This window comes from Psammomys obesus, unplaced genomic scaffold, assembly GCF_907164565.1.
Source record: "Psammomys obesus unplaced genomic scaffold, mPsaObe1.curated_primary_1811, whole genome shotgun sequence".
In the NCBI taxonomy this organism is placed as follows: domain Eukaryota; kingdom Metazoa; phylum Chordata; class Mammalia; order Rodentia; family Muridae; genus Psammomys; species Psammomys obesus.
In genome coordinates, this window is record NW_026596120.1 from 16,173,541 (window position 1) to 16,195,139 (window position 21,599).

Genomic DNA, 21,599 nt, shown 5'->3' on the forward strand with positions numbered 1-21,599 from the left:
CTGGCTGCGTTGTCTTCTTCTGTGGCCTGGTAAGGCTGCTCCCCCCTCAGGGGGAGGTGATCAAAGAGCCAGCCACTGAGTTCATGTCAGAGACAGTCCCTGCTGGGAACCCACTTGGACGCTGAGCTGCCATGGGCTACATCTGTGCAGGGGTTCTAGGTTATCTCTATGCATGGTCCTGGGTTGGAGTATCAGCCTCCAGGTGTTGCTGCTCTATAATATTGTCATAATAGCTGGGCCCAGATATTTTTGTACTGTTGCTGTCCTTGTGGAGCTCCTGTCCCCTTCAGGTCTTTCCATCTCCCCGTTCTTTCATAAGATTCCTTGCACTCTGCCCAAAGTTTGGCTATGAGTCTCAGCAATCTGATTGATATCCTGCTAGGTAGAGTCTTTCAGAGGCCCTCAGTGGTAGCCTCCTGTCCTGTTCCCTGTTTTCTCCTTCTTCTGATGTCCATCCCGTTTGCCTTTCTAAGTAAGGACTGAGCATCTTACCCAGATGCTTAGCTTCTTTAGGTGTACAGATTTTAGTATGTTTATCCTATATTATATGTCTAATATCCACTTAGAAGTGAGTATATACCGTGTGTGTTTTTCTGCTTCTGGGACACCTCACTCAGGATGATCTTTTCTAGACCCCACCAGTTGCCTGCAAAGTTCATGATTTCCTTGTTTTTAATAGCTGAGTAGTATTCCATTGTGTAAATGTACCACAATTTCTGTATCCATTCCTCCACTGAGGGACATCTGGGTTGTTTCCAGGTTCTGGCTATTACGAATAAAGCTGCTACAAACATGTTTGAGCAAATGTCCTTTTTGTATTCTTGAGCATATTTTGGATATATACCTAGGAGTGGAATAGCTGGATCTTGAGGAATCACTAGTCCTAATTGTCTGAGAAAGCACCAGATTGATTTCCAGAGTGGTTGTACAAGTTTACTCACCCGAAGGAAGAAAGGAAACTTCCTGCCATAAAAGCCAACCCGGAAGAACTCAGGCTCCAGGCGTTGCTGCTCTATAATGTTGTCATAATAGCTGGCCTCCATTTTCTGTTAACAATAAAGGTGTGGTTAGTATGCCAAGCAGTTTCTCCTAGGCTCAACTAGATGCTGTCTTCTAGAGAGGGAGCATGACAACTCAATCTAGCTGACAAGGAAGTAACCTTTAGATACTACCAGCCTCTCTCCAGGGAATTGCATTATGGAAGGGGAAAGCCCTCCTTCCTTCTTCACTGCTATCTGATGACCAGATAAAGACAAGCCTGCCTACTGTATCCCTGTGAGGTTGCTCATATTCATCCTGGGCATGGACCCAGATCCACAGAGATCTGAGGCCTGAACTTGAAAAATAACTATTTAACATGGATTTGACGGACATTCGCTATACTAGCTGATCTTTGAAGAGAGTTTCTGGTAGCTGTCTACTAACAACTCTCATTACCATTACATGTCAGTCTATCTGCATCCACTCTTCATCTATTATTTGACTTAAGATACTATTAACTACAATTAAGAAGCTTCAGTTGCCAGCATCAGTAGTACTGGTTCCAATTTAGGAATTTTTAAATTTGAAAAGATAATTAATGTTCATGATGTCCAACACTACAAAGTCAGCAAGTTTTTCATTATGGCTATTTAACCATCATTAGGCAGTAGCCCTTAAAAATTAGCCAAAAATGTACTTTAAAGAATCATGTCCCAATGTAGACTAGAGATTTCTGGTCTTTGCTCAAATGGCTTAGACATAGAGGAGGGTGGAGTGGATGATGCCCTGATACCACTAGTCTTTCTCTGCTGATGAAACAATAAGATGTTACAACTAAGAAGATAGTGTCAGCAATAAGGAAAGACTTTATAAGGACTTTCAAAATCCATGGGACATTTGACATAATTTTTGAATATTTTGCTTCAAAGAAGGGAGCAAGGACAAAATGCTTAAGTAACTATAAGATACAGTTGGGAAAACTCTCACAATAAACATTTTTTAGGTATCAGTGAACCCTAAGAGCAGTACAAGCCTGGTGATCTGGGTTTAATCTCCAGAATCCACATAAAGATGGAAGGATAGAATGGAACCCACAAAGTAGTTTTCTTACTCTACACATGTACCTCATCATGGATGCCTTTCTTATATCATGAACACCCACAAATAATAAAAGTTTTTTAAATATGCCACTGAACAAAACCATTTCATGAAAAACTTCTTCATGAAGCTAGGAGGTTCCCCATCCTCAGAAATCCCTATCCTGTCATGCCTTCTTCTTTCCCTGAGTACAGGTGGCTTTTGGTGTTAGGATCACAAAATCATTTGTCAGGCATGTGCTTTTGTTCCCCAGTCAGACTGCAAGTATCTTAAAGGCAGAAACCTAGCCTCTGTCCATGACATTGAGCTAAGGGCCTTAGGAATCGTTTCGAAACAGATGCCAGGAAGTCCAGTAGCTTTTGGCTAGGGATACAGTGGACAAGACAAAGCTTACCCGAATCCAGCTGAGGCTTTGATAGTCATAAAGGCTCTCATACTGACATGCCAGCTCTCTACAAAGAGGGATCCCAAACTCCCAGCTCTGTATAAAAAAGGAAACAGGGCTTCAGCATCTCAGAATGGTTAAGTCCACTGAACATATGAAAGACTAAAACAAAAGGCCAGCTCCAACTCATATATTACAAAGAACATTGTCTTCAAAACCAATTCCAGAGAGTATCACACAGCACTGTGGTCTTCTTGCTCATGTAGAGATTTCTAGGTTTTGCTCAAATGCCTTAGCCTCCATGTCTCTCTTGTCTACCTCTACAAGAAGACTGCCTCTTTGGTCTGTTATTCTTTTTTTTTTTTTTATTACAAATAATAAAAAATGAATCTTGTCTGTTCTATTCTTTTTTTATTATTATTAATTACACTTTATTCATTTTGTATCCCCCCATAAGCCCCTCCCTCTTCCCCTCCCTATCCCACCCTTTCTCCCCTTTCTGCATGCATGCCCTTCCCCAAGTCCACTGATAGGGGAGGTCTTCCTCTCCTTCTTTCTGATCTTAGACTATCAGTTCTCATCAGAAGTGGCTGCACTGTCATCTTCTGTGGCCTGGTAAGGCTGCTCCCCCCTCAGGGGGAGGTGATCAAAGAGCAGGCCAATCAGATTATGTCAGAGGCAGTCCCTCTTCCCATTACTAGGTAACCCACTTGGACACTGACCTGCCATGGGCTACATCTGTGCAGGGGTTCTAGGTTATCTCCATGAATAGTTCTTGGTTGGAGTATGAGTCTCTGAGAAGTTCCCTGTGTTCAAATTTTCTTGTTCTGTTGGCTCCTTGTTATTCTTATCTCATTTAAAAATTTATTTTTTTGTTGTATTAGTCTAGATTAGATTATGTATTTATTTTTAAATCCTAGAGCAATAACAGGTATGGTAGCTACTCAGTATTTCTTAAATAAGTTAATAAAGGGACTGTAAACTTTTTAGAAGAGATCAATTGCAAAAAAAAAAATATGGCAATCAAGCAGAAAGAGGCTTCTACACACCTGGCAGCAGCCTATAACTTTAGGCTTCAGATGTTCTTTGCCTAGTTGGAGAACAGACTCTTTCCGTGATGCAGTTCCTGTTAAAGCAATAGGCCCATCTAACTTGCCTGAAGAAGGTGGCAGTGGGCTTCATTCTAATGACCTGTTCATTTTCTTCATTGTTTTTTTTGTGGTGCTGAGGACTCAACCCAGGGACCTGTGAAAGCTAGATAAGTTCTCTACCACTGCACTACACCTTCATCTTAACATTATTATAGTGTTTTCTTCCTCTTGGATACTTAAAAACATCAGTTTATATGATATTTAACTCAGTTTATTCTTCCCAAACTCCAAATTCTAATTCAGACTTACACATGATGAATTTAAGATATTCATCATAAACCTCAGTTACTCTTTGTTTCTAACAAACATGTCCTAAACTACAGCAGAAATTGAGGGGATGAAAGGCTTGCTTTCTGACACCTACTTTGCCTTTGTTGAAGTAGTGGATGATTTTCCTACACAGTCCCTCTTTCCTCTGCCACTCAGTTTGGGATGGGTAGTGTAGGAACTCCCGTAATGGCCGGTCTTCCCATTGCAGCAGCTCACAGTAAAGAAGCAGGGTGAATGCAGCCTCTGTAGGAACAGACAGCATGGTGGCTCAGGGTTTCCTCTGGGGGCCCAGGAACAGCTCTGCTAGGTGGTCCATGGTGAGCAAGAACATCAGAGCAAGGCATGGGTAGCACAAATCAGGAATACTGGATACCAAAGGTAAGACAGTAGGATTGCTAAGCTAATATAACCTTTGTTCACAGAACAAAGGAGCCATTAAGTGCTCCCAGTACTTGATCACTTGTTTTGAGTTCCAGATAAAGACTAAAGAATGGTTCACATAAGAAAACCTACTATGGTGGAAGCTTATTCAAATATATACAAATGTAAAATGAATTTAAATGGAGTCATTATATAATGGGGGAGATGATGCCTCAATTAGACATCTTTTATTTTTTGTTATTTTTAAAAGAGTCTCAAATCGGGGCTGGAGAGGTGGCTCAGTGGTTATGAGCACCGTCTGCTCTTCCGAAGGTCATGAGTTCAATTCCTGGCAACCACATGGTAGCTCACAACCATCTATAATGTGAATTGATTCCCTCTTCTGGCAGATGTAAATGCAGGTTGAACACTCATACATAAAATAAATAAATCTTATAAAAAAGCCTCAATGATTTCTTTTAGTTTATTTTTATTTTCCATGCATTGGTGTTTAGCCTGAATGTATGTCTGCATGAGGATGTAGGATCCCTTAGAACTGAAGTTACAAACAGCTGTGACCTGCCATGTGGGTGATGGGAATGGAACACGGGTTCTCTGAAAGAGTCATCTCTCTAGTCCCCTCCCACCCCACTCCCATTAGATATCTTATGTCACCAAGCAAAACCTCTAGTGCCAGGAATGTGTTACATCTTGTTGAGTTGTTGGCCAAAAGGGTTATAGAGAGCACCCTAAACATCACCAGCCATCCCTAAAACTATTGGTTATTCTCTACAATCTGATGGTGAGGCTCTGTTGCTGAGGACACCACTTACTTCTGTCATCACACATTAGAGAAATGGAGCTGGACTTCACTTTCTACTGACCAGCGTTCGTGGTACTGGAAAGTATTCTGCACATTACTGGAGGTATAAAATAATCATCAGTATAACCCAGTTACAAACTCTGTGACTCACAACAGCAGCCTGCAGACAGACTGGTGCCGTGGTGCAGCAAAGAGGAGTGACCAACTACTGTCTGGGGCCTTCTCCGTGAGACGGGGTCCTCACCTCCCGCTGCTCATGTGGCCAAGATGGCCAAGACTTGATCAGTCAGGGCCTGGGGGAAAAATCTGCTCCTATTATTCTCCTAACAACATAGTACTACACCCATAGATCAGTATCTTGCTCAACCCTCATTAGAGAAGCTTCTTTTTTTAGTGGATGGTAATTAACACAGAGACCCAAGTGAACACTATGCAGAGAGTAAGAGACTTTAGAGGACTCAGTCTTAAATTCGATGAACTCATCAAATTCCTGCCCTCAAGCCCTAGGAAGACGAGGCGGAAAGATTATAAAAGCAGAAGTGATAAATGACTCTAAGGAAGCAGCACCTTTCAGGCACCACAGAACTGATGCCTGTGTGAACACACAAAGACTGTGACAGCAGGTATAGGATCTCAACAGGTTCAAACCAGACAAAGTGCCAGTTCTAAGAGGAGGTGGACACAAAGTTTCACTCCTAATCAAGAAGCTGTTTGCAATTGATACCCCCTGGGAAAAAGGAAGTTAGTTTTCTAAAGTGGTGTCTCTCTGTGTGCATCAAACACACCCCAGGACAGGCCCCATGCCCAGAAATAGCTGGCTAACACAAAACAGACCCCATGGTTTTTTGAGGTGGGGGACTTTTGTTTCATTTTGTTTTGTTATTAATTCTTATTAGTTTTTTGTTTTGTGTTTTCAGTGTTCTCGAGAGAGGAAGAGAGACAGAGGGAGAAGAGAAAGGGAGGGGAGGGAAAGAGAGAAAAAGGAGGAGGAGGAGGTTAGAAAGAGAGAGCATGCATGCATGAAGTTGGGTGGGTAGGGAAGAGGGAAGGGTCTGGCAGGAATTGGGAGAGGAGAAATACTATGATCAAAGCATATCATACAGATTTTTTTTAACAGATACTTGGCAGTTCTTGGGTTCCTTTCTGTTCACCTTATTAACACCTTTATTTCTGACATTCTTAGAATTGGTTCTAATTGGTTAGCACCAATTCATCAAGGCTTCCTCCAGCACTCCTCAATCTTTTCCTGCCTAATACCCCAGGGAATGTTCTTTCTGCTTATTGCTACTGTTTCTAAAAGGATGAAAGTTAAGGAATGTGAGTAGAATTGACTATGGGGTGAGTGTAGAGCCAGAGATTCTGTTTCTGGAGGGACTTGATCCTGGCCTCAGATGTAGGCTTAGCAATACTTTACATATGGAACAATTAGTGACAGTTACATAAAGACACAGCATGTAAGTAGTGTAAATTCCACAAGATGAGTCACATTGAATTACAGCCATCGTCCAGAGTCCTATTAAGGAATTCTCTTTCTTCTTCTGTTTGGTAATTTTTAATTGCCTTTCCCCACTGGCAAGTTAATAGGTCTAGCTTCTGCCTGGATCTCCAGGCCATACTAAAAAGTGCTCTCAGGATTATAAAGAATCTAATTTCTAATCATCTTGTAATCCATTTTTCACCCTGGTCCACTCTGAGCTTCTCATTCTTCACTCTCTACCTGTGCCCTGACATTGACACCTCTTGGCAGGCCCTCTTTATGGAGCTTGGAGAATCATGTGAAATCTTCTTCTTCCTTGTTGTGCTGGCTAGTCTTAGGTCATTTTGATAGCCAAATTGGAGTTATCTGAAAGGAGGGAACATAAATTGAGAAAATGTCTCCAGAAAATCCAGCTATAAGGCTGGATTAATTAGTAATTGATGGGAGAGGGCTCGGCCCATTGTGGGTAGCTCCATCCTTGGGCTGGTGGTCCCGAGTTCTGTAAGAAAGCAGGCTGATCAAGCCAGGGGGAGCAAGCCAGTACCAGTACCTACTATGGCCTCTGCATCAGATCCTGCTTCCAGGTTTCTGCCCTGTTTGAGCTCCTGTCCTAACTTCCTTTGATGATAGAATAAAGATATGGAAGTGTAAGCCAAATAAACCCTTTCCTTCCCAGCTTGCTTTTTGGTCATGTTGTTTCATCGAAGCAACGGAATCCCTAAGACTTGTTATTTTTACATGTAACACCTAACGCTACAAAAGACAAAGTGTAGCACTTCTCTGTTCACATCCATGACTCAGCCTCTTAAGTGATAGCCAGTACTCAAGTTTAGCAAATGTCTATGCTAATACACAGATGATGATGATGATGATGATGATGATGATGATTATTATTATTTTTAGCAGAGTTTCTCTGTGTAGCCTTGGCTGTCCTGGACTTGCTTTGTAGACCCAGCTGACCTTGAACTTACAGAAATCTGCCTGCCTCTGCCTCCCCGAGTGCTGGCATTACAGGCTGGCTATACACGGAATTTTTTATATTTTACTTATTTTCATGAGCATGGGTGTTTCTTTTGCTTGTATGTTTGTGTACCATATGTATGCCATGCTTGCAAAAGTCAGAAGAGGACACTGGATCTCCTGCGTCTGGAGTTACATACGGTTGTGAGTGCTAGGAATCAAACCTGGGTCATCTGGAAGAGCAGCCAGTGCTCCTAAGCACTGAGAAATCTCTCCAGCCCAGTACAAGGAGTTTATTAAAATCTTTCCCTTCACCATTCTTTCAGAGTTGTTGAGATAATGATTAGTCAGTATAAAGAATGGTCATGTTATGCAATGCCATATTATTTCTCCTAAAAATATTTATTTACTTACTATGTATGAGTGTCTTGCCTGTATGTATATCTCTGTGCACCATGTGTATGCCTGGGGCCTTTGAGGAGTGAGGGAAACACTTGGATTCCCTTGGAATAGAGTTACAGACAGTTGTGAGCTGCCATTTGGGTGCTACAAATTGTACCCAAACTGGAAGAGCAGCCAGTGTGCTTAACTGCTTGCCATCTCTCCAGACTCTCTTTGCATCTTTTAAAGATCGTCTCACTACATATCCTAGACCTACCGCAGACCCATCTCCTCATGTTTCAGATTCCTGAGTATGGACAGATCAGTCATTTAGTCTGTCTTGTTCTTTTTTCCAAGTTGTGCTAACAGAAAAAAATAGTATATATATATACTACTTTCTAACATCTAAAGACAAAGGTAAGGAAGGAGGGGTCTCTGTTTTTACTAATTCTAGTTAAGATTTGCAAATAAGAATAGATCACATTTCCACATTTAGATGACAAATTTAAGTCCTTTAGTCTTAGGGATAAAAATAGGGTATGTCACAGTTCTTCGGGACACTATGGTACAAGGGAATCACATAGAACATCCGTGTATGCATCCTTCCTGTTCATTCAGAGCTATTCTCAGTAAACAGTTCATGACAGGTACTTGCATAGACTGTAGACATAAAGAAAAGGCTCTTATCTAGCCTGTTAAGAAGATGAATACTGTCCAGACTACACTGGGAGCTCAGGGTTGGAGTTGTGTGCAGCTGCAGAGGAAGAGCCAGTGAGTTCTAGGGATTCCAGGATTAAGGAGATATTCCTTTGTTATGGTCTTGGTTAATTTCAGCTTTGCAAGACCTAAGAAAAGTTCTATTTGTGAGGAGTGACAGAACTCCAAATTTTCTGAACCTGGTGTACCAGACTTTGGAAGTTACTTTTGATTCTCAGAGACATGGATAAGAGTGTAGATGAGTGGAATAGCCCCAGACAGTAGAGGACATATTGTCACCTGATTTTTCATCACTACAAAGGAGTAGAAGGACAGGAGTGAGGTGAAGGGAAACCTTGGAATCTAATGCTTCTGAGATCTGGCAGGATCAGTCTTTCTCTATATAGGCCCCCAAGTCTGTCCCCTAATGAAAGACACAGCTCTTCCCTTTCTCAACTCACCTGTGTAGTTCTCAGCCTGTAAGTGCATGTCACAAAGCTTATGGATGTATCGAATATACATTTCCTCTTTGTTAATCTCAGATTTGTAAAAGTTCTGTAAGAGAAGGAAATGTATGTAAGATGTGAGAGTCTGCCCCTCTTTGAAGGTAATTTCCAGGCTCCAGCTAGCCTGGCTTTGCCCATTGAGAGGAAGAGCTCATGTCCTCTCACCATCAGGTTGACAGTGCAGCCAATTTTCTTGTTCTCTGTCTCTTCTCCTTTCATGCAGTCCCTAGAAGAGAGAACACAGATGACTGCCTATGTTATGAAGTGGTATCTCCTGGGACAATCACTGGAACATTACTATGGCCAAATCTAAAAGTAGTATGCCTTCTAACAGGAAGTACTTCAACAGGAGATGACTGTATTAGGAGATTCCCCTCAACTTTGCACCCAAACCTGGGATTCAAAGATCTCTGTTGAGCTCCTTGTTCTGGCTGCAGAGTATAGAACCCAGATGCATTATTAGGAAATTAAGTGGCACTTGCCAATTTCCTTAGTACAGAAGGATGTGTCTATTAGGCTGAAGACCAAATTCTCAAGTTCCCCAGGGAGGCACAGAGTTATTCTTAAAGAGCAAGTTTCATTTTGTGAGAAAATGTGAGACAGAAGCTATGAATCTATTCTAGAATTCACATAAAGCTGAGGAGGTACCTCTTAGAAGACTTAAAGCTTGGCTAGTCTAAAAGTAAGTCTCACACCAAAAGTCCAAGTCATGCTTGGCCACAACTTACTGGGAAAAAAAGCTCTTAAAACTTTATAACATATCTAAATGTACTTAAATGTCATATACTTATATATAAGGTTTTTATTACACACACATATACTGTCAATAACTTTAAATTCTTGGGTAGAGAAAAAGAATCTCTTGATTTTGGCATAGTCTTCCCTGAAAGTTCATCTGATTGACCTTTATTTACTGTGCACCTACCAGGGATAAGGAGCGTACCAAGGAAAAAAAAGCTCAAGGTTCCTGCCTTCAAGGAGTTGACTCTTTTCTGTCAAACCGAGTCAGAGAGGTGGCAAATGACAGGTACTCAGGGTATGCAGAGAAAGCCAAGTGAGCTCCTGGCTGAGGAAAGCTTCCCTGAGGGTTTGGACTTGGATGGGATACTCTAGGCACATAACACAGCATAAAGAAGTCTGAAGAAAAGAGATCAGGGAAGAAAAATATGGATGGGGATCTAGACCACAGCCTTTGAATCAGCTGGAAGTTGGCTCAACTTTTGACAACAGAACTTCTCAAATGTACTTCTTAATTGACAACTATAAGAGTAACCCTTCATGGTTGCAAATGAGATTAGAGGCAATGTATGCACAAAATTAACATTTTTTTAAAGCTACAACCACCACAATAATCATGGTGTTCACAAGGACGCTGGACTGCATCATGTGAGCACTGGGTACTCGAAAGACACAGGGCAAAGACCAGTCCATGTTTGAAGACATGCATACTTGTTTTATAGATACCACACTGAAACAAGAAATGGAGAATAAAATTGGTTTGGCTACGAATTTCATTTGTTTACAGAGGCAGAAAGAAAATCAGTCAGTTTAAAAGAAGGGCTTTATGCTCTTTGATCACCTCCCCCTGAGCGGGGAGCAGCCTTGCCAGGCCACAGAAGATGACAATGCAGCCACTCCTGATGAAATCTGATAGACTAAGATCAGAAAAAAGGAGAGGAGGACCTCCCCTATCAGTGGACTTGGGGAGGGGCATGCATGAAGAAGGGGGAGAGAGGGTGGGATTGGGAGGGGAAGTGGGAGGGGTTTATGGGGGGATAAAAAGTGAATAAAGTGTAATTAATAAAAGTTAAAAAAAAAGGGCTTTAAGTCTAAGAAACTGATTTTGGGCCTTTTAGCTAGAAGGAAGTGAGTATGAACAACCTTCAGAAAATACGGCAATAAAGGAAAGATATAGGGCTTTAGCCCACTTTTCTTCTCTGTGAGATGACAGGTACAGGAGAGGCTAGGGATCCGACATGTAAAAAGAAAGCCTTCTGCCTTAAAGGGGATGAACAAAGGCCAGTTTTGACCCAAGGAAAACAGGCAGACACTTTCTCAAACACAGCTGGGCAAAATAAAATGAAAACAAACAAACAAAAATAAAAACAAAACAAAAAACCACAGCTGTGCGACAGAAAGAGGGAATGCTCTTTCTGTGAACTCCACTTCCACACTCAAGTCAGTGCACTGACGTCCGAGTCTGCGGGACACCAGTGCTTTCCTCTTCAGATACAGCCTGAGGAAGAGCCCTGTCACTTCTTGATCCTAGGGTTTATGAATCTTGTAGGAGTATAGCCTGGGTTCGGTTTTATCATCCTGTACCATCCTATCTCCTCTCATCTTTCTGACTTCCAGAAACACCCTTAGTGACTATCCTAGTCCTGCTGAGAGCATAATTAACGCTGCAGTGGTTATTCTGTTATTTTTAGAGCAATTCGACAGTCACGACAGGGTTAGGAAGGCTTTCATGAAAAATCCTATTTCCACATGAATTCTCAGGCTGAACAGAACAGAGATCTCTGAGTTCATGAAACATTTTCTCTAATCTGTTACCATTGCTAGGATTAGGGGATAGGAACAGATTTTAACAAAAGAATATAGGCATGAGAAAAAGGGTATTCCCTAGTCCCCGGAGAAGCAAATGAAAGTTGTTCTTGGTCTTATTTTGGCACCAGGTGAAATTCCCTGTTTATCTTCCATATGGCCAAGGAAGGTCTTCATTAAGGAACTACAGCTGTTCCCTAATTTGCTATGCAGACAGTTTTTTTTTTCTTCCCTCTTTCTATGTCCATTCCTCTGAGCCCTGACTTTTCTAGATAGAAGACCACATGACTGCACATCCCTGGGATGCCTTCTGGGTACATTTAATCTTAGAGGATCCCAAGAAGCTCTAACTTATCCCCGAGAAAAAGTAATCTGTTACTGGTCATCGGGAGACTTCTAACGATAGCCAACGGAACCATAACAGTCCTCCCTATGTTAAGACACGATGATCTTGGTTGTTAAACATGGTTGTTTTATATAGGCCTAGATTGCTTCAAATTTATGATCTTTCTGCCCCAGCCTCCCCAGTGCTGTGATTACAGCTATGCACCACCATGCCTGTTTCTCACGTTTGTGTTTGTTTTTTAATTTTTCTTTTTTATATTAATTAGTTTATTCACTTTATATCCCAGATGTAGTCCCTTCCCTTATTCCCTCTCAATCTCACCCCCCTCTCTCATCTCCTCCTATGCCCCTCTCTAAGTCCACTGATAGGAGAGGTCCTCTTCCCCTTCCCTCTGACCCTAGCCTATCAGATCTCATTGTCTTCTGGCTGCATTGTCTTCTTCTGTGGCCTGGTAAGGCTGCTTCCCCCTCAGCGGGAGGTGATCAAAGAGCCAGCCACTGAGTTCATGTTAGAGACAGTCCCTGTTCCCCTTACTAGGGAACCCACTTGGATACTGAGCTGCCATGGGCTACAACTGTGCAGGGGTTCTAGGTTATCTCCATGCATGGTCCTTGGATGTTTGTTTGTTTTTAAAGACAAGATCTCACTATAAATAGGCCTGCCTAGAACTCAATGTAGACAAGGCCGTTTCTCCAATCCTCACTGTGGTCTCAGTTTTAAGGTCAAGTGAATGCCTTTGCAGAAGAGAATATTTTACCAGAGGAGAGGTTACAGAAGTTTCAAACTAAAAAAATACCTGTAGTCAAGAAGGCGTTCCATGAGGCGAGTGACTGAGGTAACAAAGGAAAGGCCAGTCTCACGCCATGTTTCCTGTTCAACCTTTTCCAGAAGGCTGTTGAAGAAGCAAACATAATTCATGAGCCTTCCTTGCTGAAAAGAGTGAGGTCCATGAGCCTGTGGAGGCTGTGATATATCTGGAGGCAGGAGACTTGCCACACTGCAGTCTTACCTGGGGTAGGGCCCAAACAGCTGGGTTCTACTCCATGCAGCAAAAAGCAAAGATAAGGATATTATTGAACTGGCAGCAACAAATGAACATCTCTCCCATTTCTCTGTGCATGATGCTAAGGATACCATTGAGGTGAAGGTGAGAGAGATATATGCTATAAATCTGTTCTCAAGGAATGCCTGAATAAAGAGCCTATGTTGGGATAATTCTGGCTTTGCTAACTATCTAATTGCTTCTATTGGCCAGAGCCATTTTTCAGTAAACATACAGAACCACCTTTTCATACAAATCAAAGATTCCCACAAACTTAAGGAGCCCAGTATGAGGGACAGAGAGTAAATTCAGGAGCTATACACTGAAGTCACCTCAGTCAAGAGAAGCTTCCAAAAATATGTAACAAAGACACAAGCTTAATGTGTCTTTAAAAAACGGACAGCACTATGCTTCTGTCTCTTTGAGGCAGTTTTTGGCTTGTCCAAAGAGCCTGGCTTTTGAGATACACTGACATCCCATATACTCTTCTAGGAGGCTACTCTTTCCTCTTGCTTTGGTCATGAAAATAGGTCCAGACCTCATTCCATACAAACCTATTTATGATTCCTATGAGCATGTTTTGCTCTCCAAGTTTCTAAGAGTCGTTTGGAGTTAACTGGCCCAGGACTGGAGACAAGCAGTGGGGCCTCACACTCACAGCTTGGTTGCTGGTTTGCTTTTTTGCTATAAGCACTGTCTCCCTTTATAGAATATACACCTATGTCAAAGGTTCAGGGAAAGTGAGGGTTTCTATGATCATGCTGCTAGAGAGAGAAGACTGAGGTTCTGGCCTCTAACTTGTGTGTACTAAAACATTGTACTATTCTTTAACTGTTCTATGGAGCTTTACCTTTCTGGACATTGGGGAAGAGGTGCTCTGTGAGCATACAGCATGGGAAATGCTGGCTACTACCTTACCCCTTTAACTGAATCTTTTCTAATTAAATCTACGTACACTTTTATTCTTTTTCCCCCTACACCTATAAACATCACTCCCAAATTAAAACTGTGAACTGATGCTCCATGGTATCAGTAGCTCTTAGGTCTCAAACTGACTTTAAAAGTGCTTACAAACATAATTTGGGCAGGTAATTAGTAATTGTTGGCTATTTTTATAATTTTTCCTTTGTAATAAAGTCATTTGTTAGTAGATAACAAAGAGAATTCAATGTCTTTCTTTTATAACTGGAAATATTTTGTTAAATGAGAAATTATAAAAATGAACATATTTCAACATGAATTTTAAATAAAATTCTTCTCACTTATCAAGAACCAAAGCCTTGTGTACCAGAAAGAATTCCCCTCTTGAAGCTGCAGCTGTGGGCCCTCCCTTTGGAGGTGTCTTTTCAGGGTCAGCTAAACTGATAGCATGCCTTAAGCCCAGCCTCTCCACTTCTCAAAAGGGGAGGGTAGTCTCCATTCTGCAGCTCTTTCAAGTGTGTTGTCAGCCTCAAGTCTAGAAGCCAACTTATGAAATTTTTGGAGTTTAATTTTCTAAAACTATTGGTTGACAATAAATAGTTATAAATTTTGTTAAATTTGACATTTTCATACAAGATTAATAACTCACACACAGCACGTATGTTATGAAACAAATTATATTTCAATTAAAAGTACTACTTTCTATTATTAAGTCTATATTATGAATCTGACACAGCTAATGGTAGTTTCATTATAACTGCTAATATAAATAAAACAATTCAGTCTTTTTTTTGAGACAGGGTTTCTTATTTGTATAGTCCTGGCTCTCCTGGAGCTCACTCTGTAGACCGGCCTGGCCTTGAACTCAGAGATTCACCTGCCTCTGCCTCCCAAGTGTTGGAATTAAAGGCATGTGCCACTGCTACTCAGCAATAACTCAGAATCTTAACAAATAAAGTATCGATACATTTTATATACTGCAAAACTCTAAGTAAACATCTCATGAGGCCTGATGGGCTTTATCAACTTAAAAAAGAAGCTATTAATATGACAGATTTGAGAGAATTTTGGAATCATTCAGTATATCCAGATCATTTCATTAACTGAAAAACACCCTGGAGAGGCTGTGTGGTTTATTTAAGAACCTATCACAGTGTTTATCAAGCTACAATGTTTCCTAGAAGAGAATTCATACTTTACCTCCCAGAAATGCAAGAACTAAACCCTAAATTGAATAAATTCTCATGGGTTATTTGTCCAATAGGATGCACGAAATGTTAGGAAGACAGACAACAATCTCTTGTAGCAAATCTAGGAGCTGAATTATTATTTATTTTTTTGTATATCTTCAGTCAACCATGACAATCCCTAAGAGTGCTTGCTTTCTTGTTGACAGAAAGTGAGAACTGCTACCACCAGAATCAACTGGGTCTTTCCTGGTACCCAAACCCTGGAGCCTGCCCAGTGCTGGCTTCATTTCTACCCCTCACTGACCCACATCACCCCTTCTCCCAACATGGGGCTTCTCGGGAAGGAGCAGCTTACAGCAGGCCGAAGAGTTCCCTGTAGCTCTCATCACCTTTCCCCTCTGACACCATGCTGTCCAGCTTGTCAATGAGCTCAGCCTCCACCTAGAAGGAAACAGAGAATTCATAAGCTCGAATGAACTCAGACAGAGAAGGAAAATCTCCAGTCCTGTGGCGATGTGAAGATCATGGAAAACTGCTTTTTTTTTTTTCCTTAATTTTATTTTTCTTATTAGTTACATGTTGTTAACTCTGTATCCCACTCCCTCATTCCCTCCCCAATCCCACCCTCCCTCCCTCATCTCCTCCCTGCCCCTTTCCACTGCTAGGGGAGGACCTCCTCCCCTTTCATCTGACCCTGTTTTATCAGGTATCTTCAGGACTCGCTGCAAAGTCCTCCTCTGTGGCCTAGCAGGACTTCTCCTCTTTTGGGGGTTGGGGTGGTCAAAGAGCCTGCCATTGAGTTCCTGTTAGAAATAATCCTTGTTCCCCTTACCATGGGAAACCAATTGGTTACTGAGCTACCACGGGCCACATCCGAGCAGAGGTTCTAGGTTATATCCATTCATGGTCTTTGGTTGAGTGTCAGTCTCAGAAAAGATCCTGTGCCCAGATAAGTTTGGTCCTTGTGGAGCTCCTATCCTTTCCACATCATACTAACTCCCCTTCTTTTCTATGATTCCCTGCACTTTGCCGAAGGTTTGGTTATGAGTCTTAGTATCTGCTTTGAAACACTGCTAGGTAGAGTCTTTCAGATGCCTTCTGTGGTAGACTCCTGTCATACGTTCAATGCACATCCCATTTGTCTTTCTAAATGAGGATAGATCATCTTACCCCGTGTCCGCTTTCTTGATTATCTTCTTCAGGCATATAGATTTCATTATGTTTATCATATTTTGTAGGTCTATATAAGCGAGTATACACCATGTTTGTCTTTCTCCTTCTGGGATACTTCATTCAGAATGATCTTTTCTAAATCCCACCATTTACCAGCAAATTTCATGATTTCTTCTTTTTTGATTGCTGAGTAGTATTCCATTGTGTAGAAATACCACAATTTCTGTATCCATTCCTCCGTTGATGGACATCTGGGTTGTTTCCAGGTTCTGGCTATTACAAATAAAGCTGCTACAAACATGGTTGAGCAAATGTCCTTGTTGTGTACTTCAGCAAATTTTGGGTAGATACCTAGCAGTGGTATAGCTGGGTCTTGAGGAAGCGCTATTCCTAATTGTCCGAGAAAGCGCCAGATTGACTTCCAAAGTAGCTGTACCAGTTTACATTCCCACCAGCAATGGAGGAGGGTTCCCCTTTCTCCACAACCTCTCCAGCATGTATAGTCACTTGAGTTTTTCATCTTGGCCATTCTGATGGGTGTAAGGTGAAATCTCAGGGTCTTTTTGATTTGCATTTCCCTAATGGCTAATGAGGTTGAGCGTTTAAGTGTTTCTCTGCCATTCAATATTCCTCTATTGAGAATTCTCTGTTTAGCTCTATTCCCCATTTTTTAATTGGATTACTTGGGAAAACCTCTTTTTATACTTTATCATGGTTGCAAGTAAACTCCAGCAAAGACAGGATCTCATCTATAGCTTTCAAAAAACCCTGACTTCCAAACCAGAGACTAGATAGCCCAGGGACCTAGAGTAAAATAAAACTGTTTTAAAAAACAGTTTTCTTTATTTACTAAAAAGTAAGCAAGCAAAAAGCCCAACAAAACAAAGACAAACAAAAAACAAAAAACAAAAACAAACAAGCCCCCCAACAACGGGGCAATAAAATGACTCCTATGACATTCTGCTATACTTATAGATCAGTGCTTTGCTCAGTCATTACCACAGAAGCGTCTTCCTGCAGACGGGATCAAATACAGCAACCCAATGCCAGACATTGTGGAAAGAGTGATACATCTTTGAAAACTCAGCCCTAAATGGGATGTCTCTATCAAATCCCTCCCCTCAGAGGCAGGGAACTTTTGGAAGTGGAGGTGGAAAGCATGTAAGAGCCAGAGGGGATGGAGGACACTAAGAAAACAAGACCCTCTAAATCAACATGATCAAAGCTCATATGAACTTACAGAGATTGAGGTAGCATGCACAGGGCCTACACACATCTGCACCAGGTCTCTGCATATATATATAAATATATATATATATTACATACAAAATAAATATAATATATATTATATATATAATGGCTCCCCGTCTAGTATTTTATGAGATTCCTGAGTGTGTGAATGAATGGGACTCTGTTTCTTCTGCCTTCTCTTGGGCTTGTTTCCTTCTCTTTGTTTGTCTTGTCCAACTCCAAAGTGTTAGTTTTTGTTTTACCTTATTACAGTTTATTTTATTTGTAACCTTTAGAAGCCTGTTCTTTTCTATTTTTATTATTACTTACATTTTATTAACTTTGTATCCCAGCTGTGTCCCGCTCCCTCATTCCCTCCCAATCTCACCCTCCCTTCCTCATTTCCTCCCTGCCCCTTTCCAAGTCCACTGATTGGGAGGACCTTCTCCCCTTTCATTTGACCCTGTTTTATCAGGTATCTTCAGGACTCGCTGCAAAGTCCTCCTCTGTGGCCTAGCAGGACTTCTCCTTTGGGGGTTGGGGTGGTCAAAGAGCCTGCCATTGAGTTCATGTCAGAAATAGTCCTGTTCCCCTTACGAGGGGAAACCAATTGGTTACTGAGATACCACCGGCTACATCCGAGCAGAGGTTCTAAGTTATACCCATACATGGTCCTTGGTGGAGTATCTATCTCAGAAAAGACCCCTGTGCCCAGATATATTTGGTCCTTGTGGAGCTCCTATCCTCTCCACGTTATACTAACTCCCCCTTCTTTCATATGAGCCTGTTCTTTTCTAATGAGAGACATAAGTGGTTCTAAATGGGAGGAGAAACTGTGATCAGGATATAGTATGTGAGAAAAAAAATCAATTATCAATAAAAGTGAAGAAATATAAGCCTGTCTTCCTTGCTTAGGAAAGCTTTTCATTCTCATTTTAGTTTAAGTATGTAAATGTTTCAGATAACCATTTCCTGTCTTAAGAACTAAGGACTCTTAAGGATGAGGACTCTTTCAGAGAAAAGTGTGCTTTGGTTCTATGAGAGAGGGCTTTGTTAAATGTTTCTTTTTAAAATATAACATTTTTATTAATTCTCCAAGTATTTCATATACACACAGAATTTATTTTGATCATATTCACCTCCGCACTCTGACCCCTAACAGCTTCTGGGTCCACTCTTTATGTACCCCTTAAATAGCCCACTGAATTTAATTTGTGCTCATATATGCATGGGTGTGGTGTCATCCTCTGGAGTAAAAGTGACCTACCACCAGGCTACACATTTTTTTTTTTTTTCTGAGACAGGGTTTCTCTGTGTAGCCCTGGCTATTCTGGAACTGGCTCTGTAGACCAGGCTGGCCTCGAACTCACAGAGACTGACCTACTCTGCCTCTGGAGTGCTGACACTAAATGCATCACTCCTCAACTGCCAACACCAGAGGCAGGGGAGGGGCCCAAGCTACACCCTTAAAGTAAATAGACTCTCTCTCTCCCAGCAGACATCAAACATCAATAGCTCTGCAGCTAGGGGGTGAGAACTAATAAGGCTCTCCCCATTTTATGCTGGAATGATGACAGGCTTGATCTTGTACAGGTCTTATGCAGACAACCATGGATGCTGTGAGTTCATGAGTGTATCAATCCCCTGTAATGGCCAGAAAACAATTATTTTATTTTATTCCAGCCCTCCCTGACTCTATTACAATCTTTCCATCACATCTTCTATTAATGCTCCCAAATATTTTATTTAAAAAAAAACTTTTAACATTTATTATTTTTTGTGTGTTGGAGGTTCATATGTGGAGGTCAGAGAGCAGCCTTCAAGGAGCTGGTTCTTTCCTACCAAGTGGGTCCTGGAGATCAAACTCAGGTCATCAGTCTATAGCTCATTCAAACTCAGCTATTGTTGAACAAGGACAAATCATGCAATAAGCTTCTTTCTTCAAGTGGATGACGACAGGACTGATTTATAACTAAGTATAGTCTGGTGGGTCTAGAAGCCAAAGTACCTCAGTCCTAATCCAGAGCATGCTTAGCCCCAACTCAATGAGGTGGTTACAGACTCCCTAAGAAAATGGCCTAATCCTTACTAACCAGGATCTGTCTTCACATACAGAGTAGTTAGTGTTGGCTAGAGCAGCACAAAGGTAGGGAGGGGACTATAGTAGCAGAGAGCACAAACAGTGCAAACATGCTCCAGTAGTCCATTGTGCTCCAGAATGAGTCCCTGGGCCAGTAGCCTTCGTTTTACCATAGTGTTTAAAAAAAAAAATCTAGTATTTAGGCTTCTCTAAGTCTGATGGATTAGAAACTCAGGGTTGAGGCAAAAGTCCACAATTGTTTTAAGAAGCCTTAGATGCATATTTGACTGCTAAGACCTCTGAATCAGGCAAAAAACCTAGTGACAGGGAGGATTTGGAAACATCATTATCTTTGCAGAACTGATAGCAACACCTTGCTATCTATTCAACATTTACCCTGTGACATATTCAGCTATGGAGTTCTGAATATATATCTAAGTTCAAATTTCCTCATTTGTGAAACAGTTGTCATGGTAACATTTCTTTACGGTGTCACTATGCCCTGGCTTTTGGGAAATGCTTGATAATATTAGTTTTGATTGTTATTCTCATAATCCAGGATGTGCCAAGTACCACAGTGAGTTCTGAGAAATAAAATGTACTATCATTCTGGTTCCTGGAGATGTGTCATTCAGTAAGGGAGACAGAGACAACAGAGGTCAGAGTTCAGGATAGGAAATGCTCAGGTACAGCTCACACTGAAGCAGTAGAATTGAGAATTGAGATCTCTGAGAATTGAGATCTTAACACACAACTGAGTTTCAAGAAATAGAGCTATAAAAATTAAGAGTTGTTTTTACTCTTTGTGCTGGTTAGATTTATGGCAACTTGACACATCTGGGAAGGAAGAACCTCAAGTGAGAAAATGCCTGTATCAGATTGGCCTGTAGGCAAATCTTTGGGGGCATTTTCTGGATTAAGACTGATGTGGAAAAGCTCACTCTAGGCAGTGCCATACCTAAACAGGTAAGTCCTTAGGATGTATAAGAAAGCAAACTGAGTAAGTCCTGAAAAGAAAGCCAGTAAGTAGCATCCCTCCACGGTCTCTGATTGAGTTCCTGCCTCCAGGTTTTTGCCTTGCTTCACTGAATTCCTGCTCTGGCTTCCTTCAGTGGTAAACTATGATTAGACTGTGTAAACCAAAATCTCTCTTTCCTCTCCAAGATGCCTTTGGTTAATGTATTTTCAGTACAGCAATAGAAAGCAAGCTAAGATACTTTTTGACACAGTGATTAAAGGTTGAGAAATCTACCTAAAAAAGTAAGGGAGGAGGGAAGGATAACCTGAGTGATGATGCAATGCTTACTTTGCAAGCAAGAGAATTTGAGGCCTACCTCAGAACTACATAAAAAAGCTAGATGAAGTGGAAAACACTTGCAATTACTGGGGCTTGCTTAGACTATTCAATGAGCTCTAGACCAGTAAGATTTCTTACCCTGTCTCCAATCAATCAGTCAATCAACATGACTCCCGAGAAATCACATTTGAAGTTGACTGCTGGCTTCCACATACATGTGCACCCACATGACATGCATTTGCATATATTCACACAAAGAAGAATAGGAATGGATAGTTTTCACATTAACAGCCAAAATTTGAAACGAAGTTAAGTTCTTAAGAACTTAACTAAATACATGAGAGTCTAGTCATATGGTAGACGGACTCTACAGGTTTGTGTAGTACAGAGCAGCAGTAAGTGACACTAAGAGATAGTCACAACAAGTGGCTATCAAAATTGCAGATTACAAAACAATATATTTAACCATTACATTAAAAAAAATAGAAGTCTATGTGTTCAGGAAGTCTAAAAAAGACATAAACTACTTCTTCAGTTACTAATATTCTAGGAATAGGGTTTTTATAATTTCATTATAGCATTTGCATTTTTATTTCCTTTATATTAAATACTGTTTTATAACCAGGAAAATATATTTGCTTAGAAAGCAAAAGTAGCAAAGTAGCTAACACCAAAGTTGTGAAAAAAG

General features: G+C 41.1%; 1 protein-coding gene across 1 annotated transcript in view; it reads right to left on the bottom strand.

Annotated features, from left to right (window-relative positions):
- Window positions 1-21,599, bottom strand: part of Dock3 (dedicator of cytokinesis 3) — a 270,999-nt gene that overhangs the window by 28,705 nt on the left and 220,695 nt on the right. The window contains exons 33-40 of the mRNA XM_055629516.1: window positions 15,487-15,572; window positions 12,988-13,014; window positions 12,775-12,870; window positions 9,254-9,314; window positions 9,044-9,137; window positions 3,980-4,128; window positions 2,474-2,560; window positions 942-1,046 (exon numbers count right to left, since the gene is read on the bottom strand). Of these exons, the coding sequence (XP_055485491.1) occupies window positions 942-1,046; window positions 2,474-2,560; window positions 3,980-4,128; window positions 9,044-9,137; window positions 9,254-9,314; window positions 12,775-12,870; window positions 12,988-13,014; window positions 15,487-15,572 (705 nt within the window). The remainder of the gene's footprint in view (window positions 1-941; window positions 1,047-2,473; window positions 2,561-3,979; window positions 4,129-9,043; window positions 9,138-9,253; window positions 9,315-12,774; window positions 12,871-12,987; window positions 13,015-15,486; window positions 15,573-21,599) is intronic.